The 12790-nt window shown below is 42.3% G+C and overlaps 1 protein-coding gene across 1 annotated transcript in view; it reads left to right on the top strand.

Moving 5' to 3' along the window:
* FAT3 (FAT atypical cadherin 3) overlaps positions 1-10670 on the top strand; it is a 471657-nt gene extending 460987 nt beyond the window's left edge. The window contains exon 25 of the mRNA XM_045020047.1: positions 4696-10670. Within this exon, the coding sequence (XP_044875982.1) occupies positions 4696-5315 (620 nt within the window). The 3' untranslated portion in view covers positions 5316-10670. The remainder of the gene's footprint in view (positions 1-4695) is intronic.
* The last annotated feature ends 2120 nt before the right edge of the window (positions 10671-12790 follow it).

Genomic DNA, 12790 nt, shown 5'->3' with positions numbered 1-12790 from the left:
ATTTTCTGCTCTCCCTTTTCCACAAGCTTCCATAGTGACTGTCATACAGCTTGTCAACAATGTAGTTGACACTATAGAAAATGAAGGTATTTGATTTTTTTTCTTTATTATTCTGCAAACATTGCCTCCTGTATTCTTTGTTGAAACACTACAGCAGAACCTCACTAATCTACACTGACTGGCAAACCCACTACAGATGACGGCTTTACAAATTAGCAAGGTCAGAAACAAACACAGCAGAATAAGAGCTAGGCTGATGCATCACAAAATCCACGTCGGTAATTTTGGGTGACATCCAGGGCACAGAAAGGCACATGGGGCTTGATCCTGTGCCATTCAAGTCAATGGGAGTTACTCTGTTGACTTGAATGGGAGCAAGATTAAGCTCATGACGTAGCCAGACTGCTGTGTCTGTCCTACAGAAAGATGCTGGGGGACCATGCATGGGGACTGTTTAACCCCTGACCACAGTGGAGCTAAGTTCTGCAGCTCTGCACGCCACAGGACCACATGGAGAGGAGATGGGGGCTGACAGTAGGCGTGGGCATAGCCAAATGGTCCCAAATGCCACAATGCCAACACACGGGTTGTGCAGAAAGCTATGGATACTGCCGTATATTCCGGCGTATAAGACGACTTTCTATATTAAAAAACAACCCCCCAAAATCGGAAGTCGTCTTATACGCCGGGTATAACAGCGGACGGCTGGGCTTTAAAAGGCTCTGAGCTCCCCGCCGCAGCGGGCAGCCCGGAGCCTTCTGATTCCCGGCCGCGGCTGGGATTTAAAAGGCTCTGCGCTGCCCGCCGCGGCGGGCAGCCCGGAGCCTTCTGACTCCCGGCCGCGGCTGGGATTTAAAAGGCTCTGGGCTCCCCGCCGCGGCGGGCAGCCCGGAGCCTTCTGACTCCCCGCCGCGGCTGGGATTTAAAAGGCTCTGGGCTCCCCGCCGCAGCGGGCAGCCCAGAGCCCTCTGATTCCCGGCCGCTGCTGGGATTTAAAAGGCTCTGCGCTGCCCGCCGCGGCGGGCAGCCCGGAGCGTTCTGACTCCCCACCGCGGCTGGGATTTAAAAGACTCTGGGCTCCCCGCCGCAGCGGGCAGCCCAGAGCCCTCTGATTCCCGGCCACGGCTGGGATTTAAAAGGCTCTGGGCTCCCCCCCTCGGAAGGGGGGGGTCGTCTTATAGGGCCAGTATAGGCCAAAACCTATATTTTAACTGTAAAATTAGGGGGTCGTCTTATACGCCCCGTCGCCCTATACGCCGGAAAATACGGTACTACAGAATCATGTCCTGGTTCTCAGTTAGAGTGAGGGTTTCATAGCACCCCCCCCCATTGGAGGCAGTGTTGCCTACCACTGGACTGGGACTCAGGACAACTGGGTTCTGTTCCCAGCTGGAACACTTAGCTTGCTGGGCAAGACACTTCACCTTGCTGTGCTTCAGTTTCCCCACCTGTAAAATGGGAATAAGTATACTCTCCTCCTTTGTAAAACACTTTGAGATCTACTGGTGAGAAGTGCTCTATAAGAGCTAGGTTTTATTATTTATTTACTAAGCCCATCAAGTCTGGCTTGCTCAGGATTTCACCCTTATTTAGGAAGTATAGTTTAGTCCAGCCTTACAGACTGCTGCTAGCCCAGGCTGAGTAATGTTTAAGGATGGGCAAATAATATCTTTATTATAATGGCAATAAATGCTGAGGTAGATGATTTTGTGCCCAGGCTAGTGTATTTTCATGGCAGTTTTCAAAGATTCATTTAGCTGGAATAGCTTATGAACATACTTGCTTATTTCCTGAGATCTAAGGATATACCCTAGGCAGTTGTCTAACATATACAATGTAATAAAACCAATACAATGAGGTAATCAATGTTAACTAATAAAATAGACTCGTCCCCAAATTAGGAAAATAAGAAACAACGCCAATACCTCAGTGTCTTAAGACAAAAACTTGAAAAACAAATTGGCTGCACACCAGGCCATAATGGTCAGTTGACTCAAGACAATATGGAAATAAATTTCAGAAGCCTCCACTGAAAATGTGTCCACCTCCAAACTCCTGATGTGAGACCCAGATGTTCTGTGGTAGAGTTGGGTAAAAGCAGTGGATTCTTCGGGTATGTCTGTGCTGTGAAGTTGTTGACAAAAAAAGCCCCCGCTGTGAAAGACAAAAAGTTTTGCCGATGCAAGCAGCAGTGTGACTGTGGCTTTGCGACAAAGCTAACGCCGCTCGCGGTGTAGACAAGCCCTTAATCACGAGACCTCGCACCAACATCTGCTGTTAAATCCCTGCTGGGAAGTCAGGGGCAGAGGGCACTATTTCATGTGGGAATTGTGAGTGGTGCAGGTCAGCAAATTAGTGAGGTTCTACTGGGTAGTGAAAAGATGCAGTTGCTAAGGTACCTGGTGCGCCGTGGGTACAGTATAATTGCATTGACTGAAGATAGCTGGGAAGAGAGCATAGTACTGGTTACAAAGAAAGAGTGTTGTCAGTGTAATCCAGAGGTCCCCAAATTGTGTGGCGCATCCCCCAAGGGGGCGCATGGAGGAACATTTGGGGGGGCACAGCTGGGACCAGGGCCAGCCCCCACGTGAGGTGCAGAGGAAGTCCCACCCAGTTCTGCTCCGGGCCCCGGCCCTGGCCCCTGGCCAAGGCATTGCTTCCGGCCCTGCCCCCAGCTGTGGCACCAGCCTTGGCCCCCTATGCCCCTGGCCCCGTCCCCCGCTCCCGGGTCGGTGTGGGGGGCACGAGGTAAAAGTTTGGGGACCACTGGTGTAATCATTCATTTTAGGCTCTTTTTGGAAAATATTTGGATGGCTAGTGGAGGTTCAGTGCCGCCAAACCTGCAGCCTCCAGGCAAGCATGTCCCCAGCCCTCCGCATCAGAGACCAGTTGGAAGGCTAGCATGTTGTTTGCTAACCATGCTACATTCCATGTAAACTGGCCTGGGGCTGAATGAGAGCTCTGTGTGATGTTCATAAATTGAGTCTCCAGGGAACTGGGATGGTTTCCCTCCCCGCACACACACACACACTCTTTTATCTCAGCCCTGGCTGGGATACATAGATTAATACATCTGAAGGCCATAAAGTACCTTTATGATGATTTAATCTGTCCTCCTACAATAACACAGTCCATAGATTTTTGCTCAGTGATTCCTGCATTGAGCCCAGTAACTAGGGATTGAATTATTAGAACTTCTTTTTAAGAAAACATAACAGGTTACTCTCCTCCCGTTTAATGCAAAACCTTCATCCCTCTTCTCTTCCCTACCCCATATTGGAATCCTCCTTCCCCTATCAGCTAGCATGGCAGAACAGTTTGGGGGTCACGGGTGTAGGATCGGGGAGCATGCAATCTTAGGTAGTATAGCTGATGACCCCATGGAATGGCTTTCTATTCTATTCAGGTTTTTATATCATGCCCATCATCATGGTATCTGGTAAGATAATAATTGGAGATATACCAATCTCCTAGAACTGGAAGGGATCTTGAAAGGTCATTGAGTCCAGCCCCCTGCCTTCATTAGCAGGACCAATTTTTGCCCCAGATCCCTAAGTAGCCTCCTCAAGGAATGCTCAAACCACTGAGCTATCTCTCCCCGCCTCCCTCTGAACTTGGTGGGCCCAGATTTGTTTGAACTGAGAATGGTGGATTCTTATTTTTCCATTTCAAAGTGAGCAAGAGAGAGAGAAATGTGTTATACAGTTATAAACCTTACAGACTGTGGGTGGCCCTTTCAAACTAAGAATTCCAGCTTTAATTTAATTCCATGTTTGTTAAAGGAGGATAGATAATTAAGATGACGAAAGGAAAGGAATGTGACTTACTGATACAAGTGACAGAATGTTTCCATATATGCCTATGTTTGACTGGGCAAGCTTACCTGGTACGTTAAAACGAAGGCGCAATTAAAAATGCTATTAAAACAACGTACAGCCAGCTGTATTTTAGACATATGCATGCTAAGAGTTGTATTTTCACCTGTAACTCTATGCTGGTAGCAAGCTTTGAATTACCAGCATTTACTTTTCACTTTGTATCTAACAGTGTCTGATATGGATCAAGGACAGAACTACAACAGAGGTGACTTTTCTGAGATGCTTTCTGCCTATTGGACTGGTTTCTGTTTTCTCAGTATCAATGTGCTTCATCTGTCTTCCCTCTTCCGGATTATATGATGTCCAAATTCTGCATGCTTGGGAATTTTGCCATCCAGTGTTTACTTCAGGGGCCATCCATACTTTTTGACCTCTCAGCTGTTCACTTTGTGTGTCCTGTGTATTTTCTTTCCTAAAACAAATTTGTTTGGGGGTGACAGACATGCTCTTTTGAGCATGCTGGATTTTTTTTTAATCCCTTGTGAAAAATATTAATTCACAGATTTCCAGCATTTTGGTTTCTTAGACTCATAATTTCTAATGTACTGTACTTACTTGCATCCTTCAGTGTGAAATGCTTTCAGATGGTCATGTGTTTTTTCTTTTAATCTTTGTGTTGGCACCGTGATGTAAAGTTGTTTTTCCCCCCCTCTGGGAGAGCATGGCTGACCGGTTTTAGCAGGCTATGGAGCATGCTGATTATATTTGCATCTGTGGCTGAAATTTGCTGTGAATATTTGCTCTGCAGCAGGTGCATGCAATAGATTTTGTTCTTATTAGTTACTCTCCATCCTAAAGAGTTTGTTCCCCTTTACAGCTTATCATTGGGACACCTCTGACTGGATGCCCAACGCTCGTTTGTCTGACATTGAGGAAGTGCCCAATTATGAAACAGCAGATGGAGGCTCGGTGCATCATGGCAGTAACAGGGAGCTGGAAACTGATTACTACCTTGGTGGCTATGACATTGACAGCGACTATCCTCCTCCTCATGAAGAGGAGTTTTTAAGTCAGGACCAGTTACCGCCTCCGCTCCCAGAGGACTATCCAGACCAATATGAAACCCTTCCGCCATCACAGCCAGTCTCAATGGCTAGCACACTCAGCCCAGATTGCAGACGGCGGCCACAGTTCCACCCTAGCCAATACCTCCCTCCTCATCAGTTCCCCAACGAGATGGACACTGCTGGGTCTCAGACTGTGAATGAATTTAGTACTTTTGCTGTTGTCCCAGGCCAGAGTGTGGAAAACGTTAGTGCAGGTAAGATGCCCTTATCCTTACACAACTCTCTGGATGCCTCCTCATCTGACATCTCAGCCAGCTGTGGCTTTGACGATTCCGAAGTAGCCATGAGTGACTTTGAAAGTGTGGAGGAGCTCATCCTAGATAACGTTCACATTCCATTTGTGGAGACCCAGCATCAGACACAAGTGTAAAGGAGACTTTTTTTCTGGTGGTCATTTGGTCCAATTAACAGTATAAATACTGAGAAGACATTTTGGTAAAGATGTATCTATGTATATTGGGGAAGGCAGAAATCCAGGATAATCTATTAACTTGTTCAGAAATGATACTGTATGTGCAGACACAAAGAGACCAGTTATGTTAAGCTGTATGCCACAAAATTGTTACAGACAATCTGGAGAATATGTACCATCTATTTATTACCAAGAGTACACTCACCGAGTTTCTGAGAGGGGAAACGATTTCACCTTTTAAGTTCCCTTTCTTCACCTGCTGTTTATTTGGTATTGTATTATTAAAAGTGTTACAATCTCTCCCTGCAGTATTAACAAAGGGGAGGATGATTCCAAGAGGCACCATTGCACGACATTTTAGGTCAGCTAAAGAGTGAAAGAATTTGGTCATATGCAAAACAATTCCATTGGTTTTATTAAAAAAGCATTTAAAAGACAACTTATCGACATGGATCTCTGTCCATAAATAACTATTTATTTATAGTTTTGTTTATATATCACATCGAATCCTAGCTTGTGTGCATAGAGTAAGACAAATATATACATTATATATTATACACCAAATTAGACTAGGTTGGTTGCCATTATTCAAACTTACTTTCAGATGTTTGTGTATACATTGAATTATGAGACTTTCCAAATATTGTGACATTTAACCCTTGTGAGTTTGACTCACTAATGGCCAAATTCTGCCCTTAGATACACATGTGTAACTCCCAATGACTTGTGTACCGAATGTGGCCACGTATCTGAGAACGGAACTGAACCTGAACTACCACATTTTGCTGCTTTTATTTTGGGCTTCCTTGCAGCTTTTTAACAGCAGTCATAATGCTGTCATAGTCCAGTTAAATTAGTTTGCATACGCATTCTACTATAATCTTAAATTGCTAGATCAACAACAGTTGAAAAATGTCCTGCCCTTGAGTTTGTGGAACAGATCCTCAGCTGGTGTAGTGAATGGAGGTATGTTAATTTACATCAACATCAGCTGAGTATCCGGCCCTGTATTCCCTCAGAACTCCCAAATAATATTCACAGAGTTAAAAGCACTTTTGTATAATACTGTAAAATGCAAAAACAAGACCTCAGGTTAATTTTGGCATTTCACATTAATCATCCAGAGCAGGTTAAATGCAATATGGAAATCTGTTTTTTCCACTCACTGCAGTAAAAATCTATATGTGCCCTTTACTCAATGCTGTGAAAATATTTTCACTACAGTTATGAGTAGTTCTACAGCATTTGTACATCTCTGTGGCTATACGTTGTACATTGAATAGGAGGAAGTCTCCACTTTGCATTAATGTTTTATTATCCACATACTTCCCTAGCAGAACTCAGTCATTCTGAAAGTTTATTGGATAGGTAGAAGTTATGGATGAATGGATGCTCTAACAGGTTTTTCATGCTGCTGCCTTATCCTGTTTCTTGGTCAAATAAGTTAACTGGATCGTTTTTAGGAAGAGAGATTCTCGACTGAACTGAATTTTACCCATTCGGTTGTCATAAGTCAGTCTTATTTCTTACCATACAGCTGGTGATTATTCACAAGTTGCCTCAAAAGAAAACAGATGATTGAGAATGTTACTTAAATAGTTGTGTAGCTTGTGACACTTTTAATAAAACATGGTCTCTAAACTTTGCAGTGTAACCTGATAATTCAGTGCTTCCCTCCAGTATATCATATATCAGTAGCAGATTGGTTTTACTTTGGATCATGCAACAATTCTTCATTAGAAAACAATCCAGTTACAGTATGCAGAGGTACATAATTAATCAAGTGGACTTTAGGCAAGAGAATGTACTGCACATACAAGTATTATGAAGTAATTGCCTGCATATAGTTCGTGTTCATTGAATTTATGAATGTCACTTGGTCTCCTCAAAGCAGACGTGCTTCTGTAAGAGTGATATGTTCTAAATGTGTTCATGGTACATTTTGATTCCCTTTCCCTCCCACTCTCCCACCATTTTTAAAAAAAATACAGATTTCAAATAGATCATGATTGCAAGGAAAATGAGGGACTTCCCTACACACCATGAAATAGTTTGGCTACGGCCAAGGCACAGATTTAGTTATGCAGCATGACCATGCCTTGCTTACAAAGTTTACATGGCAGAGAAGTGGTTGCAAGGAATAGATTAGTATTACTTCAAGGATAGGAATATTTGAGTTTTAACAAATGTAAAAAGCTGCAAGTTTAGCTGTTGTGCAATAGTTTTAATGCTGATATGAATTTCTATGAATTTAATACTCTTTTAGCACATGGCTGTGGCATACATGGGGTTTGCTTCAAGTCAACTCTCAATGTACCACATTTTGAACTATTATGCAATGAATTCTCTTTTTGCCCCCAACTAGTTATTAAATATACTCACCATCTTCATCTGTAGAAACCATCTTTGGGTAATAGATACACTGGTATCTAAGTTATTTTCCTTATAGGGACATATCAAAAGTGTCACAAAGGGAAACGCAATTGTAACATAGCAATTGCCGTACCAGAAAAGACCAATGGTTCTTACTAAGCTTGTTGCCTCAGTAATATCTTGTGGGCAGTGAGTTTGACTGGTAAAATACACGTAGCTTCAGTATATACTTCCTTTTCTGTCTTTTAAATTTTGTTACCATTTCATTTAGTCAAGCACCAATTTGTTAATGTGCTATGGAGAAGGGGATATAGGAGCACATGATTAACCTTCTCTGTACCATTCATGATTTTATATACCTCAATATCTCCTCCTCTCCAAACTAAATAGACCTCCTGTATTCAGTCTTTCCTCAGACAGAAACCCCGCAATGCCTGTCCCCACTTTTGTTGCCTTTCTGGTTCTCTTCTAGTTCTTTTCAGTGACCAAACTTGAATGCAGATCTCCAGGTGAAAACCTTCCCAAGCATTACAGCGTGCAATAACACTCTCACATTACTTTCTGTCTCCTTGTTAATACAACTCAGCCTCTTCTTTGCTTTTTTAATTAATGGTGTGCTTTAATTAACTCTGATATGAACCAAATGAGTGCATGAGTAGGTAGTTTACACTGTTCCATCCGATGTAGGTTACTCTGTCGTATGATGGGGGGTTTTCTGTTGCTGTCTTCTCAGCTGCCTCGTTAGGCCTTTCCTCAGAATCCCTGCTAGTCTTGACTAACTCTCACTGTGCCTGTAAAGTGTCACAATTCACATTCCTGTAGATGTCTCCACTACATGATATTTCCCTTCAGATTCTTCTGTAAAGACTTTTCACAGAACGACTACAATATCAAATGATGCTATTCCATGGCAAAACCACAGTCCTTTATGATAAATACACTCTTCGCTTTTATTTTTATTTTTTTTAAAAAGGCAGCAACTACTCAGAAAATAAATTCATATCTTTATCAGAATTTCTTAGGCTGCCAAGATGCTTGTGGGTCTAACTTACATGATGCATATGTTCTATTTTTGACAAAGGGTCAGATTCTCATTTACACCAATGCTCCTTTAAGAGCCTTAAAGTGGGTGTCAATGCCATTTACACTGCCAAGACCCTCTAAAGTGGCCCTAGCGTAAAGGAGGATCTGGCAAACATGGTGGTTTTTTTTAATTATTATTAACATTTTGCCTCCAATTTATGAGCTTCTGAGGGGAAAAAAACAAGTACTCCTGCTCTGGCTCCTTTACACTGGGTAAAAGGCCAAAGTGGTGTACAGGGACCCTAAAAGTCCCATATAAAGGTGGGGGAGGATTCGCCTGGCACAAGCACTGCAGGAGGCAACCATAGGGCTGACCTTCCAGGTCCTTTCTCAAGGCAAGGTTTGGAAGACAGGAGCAGCCCATGGTCAAGAAGACACAAAGGTGGTTTAGAGACCCCAGCTCCACCTGGGCTGCACCTCTCAGAGGCACAGCACAGAATCTCACCCTGAGCATGTTTCTTAGAGTTGTTTAACTTTGATCCTCAACAAAAAGAATTCTAGCCTGTTATAAAGCCTACGATGTGTTACATGACAATTGTTGTCATGCCTCAATACAAGTTTCAATGGAAAAGGCAGGTCTAACAGGAATAGTATATATATACACACTTGTGTAGCAAGTCATACTCCTGTTTGAAAATCATACCATGATATTTAAACCCCACAACCCAGGAGCGACTCAAGGTGTGGTGGACCATTACTGTTGATTACTGCAATGCTTTCTTTAAAAGGCTGGTGTCATTCATAATTAAGGAAAACAGTTATTTTAAACCAATAGAGGAAATGCATCTTTGTTAGATCAATATTACCATTTTAGCCTTTTTTTTAATTATTACATGAGTGATTATGGAAGTTAAAAGTTTCTAAAGGGGAGAGAGACTTCTTTAGATTTGTGATGGTACATGCTCTATGGTATAGTTCTCTGCTTTTTTGCCAGTTTGCATCTCTGTCCTCTCAGTACACATCAGTGATACAACAAGCCCTAGAAATTAACAGTATTCGCATTACTATCCATTGCCTTTAGCCTGTAGTCTGTAAACTTGACCTACAAAGTCACCCATTAACAGAAGGGGCATTGATTTACCTATAGCCACATCTTATGGGGGAGGAACAGGTGGGTGGGCGGGAAAAGAATAAAACGAAATTCATTTCTTTATGTAATAACAAAAAGCAATAATTACAAATACGTAGTATTACGCGAAGGCCATAACTTGTCGTTACCAGTGTTAAGGATGCACTTGAATTGTATTACGGGAATGAGATTGGAACCCTCAGTACTGTAATTATACTTCCGTCATATGAATACCTGAATTGCTACTATTTAACAATTTTATGAGCCCATACTACTGCTTTTCAGGAAGTGACAAATGCATTTGGGAAATGGAAGCAGTTCTCTTTAAAGCACTGTATCAGAAAGATTGTCTTGTAAATTTTACCTGTTGCAAGCAGGCTGGTTTGTAAAAGATGTATGTTTTGGTGTTTAAAAAGAAGTTTATAAAAATAATGTATATAATGGTTTCAAATTACCAGGCTTTTGTAGATATTTGATGCCAATCAGGTCGCTTTAAATTTTTGTTTGATATAATTAAAAGAAAGTCATCCAAGTTGGTTTAAACTTTTAAGGTAATGGCAAAAAAAACAACAAAAAAAGTTTTAGATTTGAAAAAAATGGTAATTTTTACTCATTTCAAATGTACTGTAACTTTCCTTTTGGTTCAGCTCTTTTCATTTAACTTTTCTGTTTTTAAGAAGATGTTTTTTATTGACTTTTTTTAAATCAGTGTGTTTTGCACAAAGACTTAGAGACATGATTTTTATGCCAAGTCAAGTAGCTGTTAAAATACATCATTTCTTCATCGACAAAAAAAACCACCCTTATGCAAAGGAGAAGGTAATCACTTCGAGTGGATCTCGGCCCTCATCTGAAGATTAATTGTTCCTTCATAATTGCTGTTGGCAGTATTGTCTTGTGTTCTTTTGCTATAAAAAAGAAAAAAAAAGTGTACAGGTTTGTAACTGCCAAAATTTGCTAAAGTTGATGGTTAAAACAAGTTTAAGTAAAAAACAAAAAAAACCCTACTTGTGTTTACTATTTATTGACGTTTTCATTAGGACACATTCTGAAAAGAGGGATTCAGATGAGGCATATAAATTCTGCCAGCAGTCTAGGGAAAATTCACATTGCAATGTATAGTTCTCCCTACTGTTCGTTGTCATCCAGAAAGCACTGCACTTTTCAGATGTACTAAAAAAAAGTCCCTGTCTCAAAGATCTTTCAGTCTACTCAGAGTTTTGTGTATAGGGATTCACGACAGCAGAATTCAAGGGATTCTCCCACCCACAAGATTAATTTAACTCTAGACACATTTGCTCAGATCTTCTGACCCACCTGCTGCCAACGTGCTGAGAAGAAACACCGGCTTCAAGTAAGAGGGGAAACTGTTTCAGAGCCCTTTAAGCACATTTTAATCCTGTTTACAGAACACAGCCATATAATATTTTTTAAAATGACTCCCATACAAAACTGTTTGGAGAATGGATTTAGACCTCTCACACCACCAATTTGGAAGAGTGATGTTCGGCATCACTTGAAACTAAACCACTGATCAGAATTCAGATACTATTCCTTGGCCTCCTGGAAACATGAATTTAAAGTCGCATAGTGGGAAAACAAAGCAGGATGCCAAGCAAAAGCATCTATTCATGGGGTGGCCAACCTGTAGCTCCGGAGCCACATGTGGCTCTTCAGAAGTTAATATGCGGCTCCTTGTATAGGCACCAACTCCGGGGCTGGAGCTACAGGCACCAACTTCTGAATGTGCCGGGGGGTGCTCACTGCTCATCCCCTGGCTCTGCCACAGGCCCTCCCCCCTCCACCCATCCCACCTCCTCCCCTGAGCCTGCCATGCCCTCACTCTTCCCCCTTCCCCCTAGAGTCTCCTGCATGCCACAAAACAGCTGATGGGAAGGGAGGGGGAGGTGCTGATTGGCAGGGCTGCTGGTGGGTGGGAGACGTGAGTGGGTGGTGGGAGCTGCTGGGGGGCTGCTGATGTAGTACTGTGGCTCTTCAGCAATGCGCATTGGTAAATTCTGGCTCCTTCTCAGGCTCAGGTTGGCCATCCCTGGTCTATACCTTCCAAGGGGACAAAGCTTTTCTGAGACTTCAGGACCCTCATTTGAACCATGTTAATTAATTTTCAGTCCACATCTCCTTTGTTCTGGGAGTAGAAGGCTGCTCTTTCACTGCTTCCCCAAACAGATAGTGTAAACAGATGCGGATGCTCTGGAACCCGACCACATGTGGGCAAGCGGCTCTCAGGACTAGGAGTCAAAAATTCAGCCATTGGAGGATCCATCTGCCTGTTTGGAGAGGTAGGGAGTGCAAGATCTGTGGGGAGACACTGGCAAGCATCTTTTTCAGGCAAAACAAATTAGTTTCATCCCAGTTTAGAACTGCTAATACAGTGAGTGCTTTTTCAAAATCACTCTAAGTAAAAAGAACAGGAGTAGTTGTGGCACCTTAAAGACTAACAAATTTATTTTAGCATGAGCTAAATTTATTTTAGCTGTAGCTCACGAAAGCTCATGCTAAAATAAATTTGTTAGTCTTTAAGATGCCACAAGTACTCCTGTTCTTTTTGCGGATACAGACTAACACGGCTGCTACTCTGAAACCACTCTTTAAGTAAAACTCTATTCCCCTTCCATGGCAAACAGTTCAGTGATTCTCCTCAGTTTTCTGGTTCTTTGTTCCCATGACGCTCTCAGAATGGATGCCTGAGGACGCGGTAGCAATTTTATTCAAAACTACTAAGAGATGTGGGACAATAAAACTATCATTATAAGTATGAGTAATTAGATGAGGTTAAAAAAGGGGAATTCTTTATTTTGTGCCAACAAGCAGCATTTGTGGTGATAAGTTTGTGATAAGCAGTGTTTCCAATATATACAAATAATAAAGCATTGAAAACATGAATAGA

This window comes from Mauremys mutica, chromosome 1 (assembly GCF_020497125.1).
Source record: "Mauremys mutica isolate MM-2020 ecotype Southern chromosome 1, ASM2049712v1, whole genome shotgun sequence".
Classification (NCBI taxonomy): Eukaryota; Metazoa; Chordata; order Testudines; family Geoemydidae; genus Mauremys; species Mauremys mutica.
Note: the sequence above shows the minus strand (reverse complement) of the source record. Positions and strands in the feature narration are given on the sequence as shown.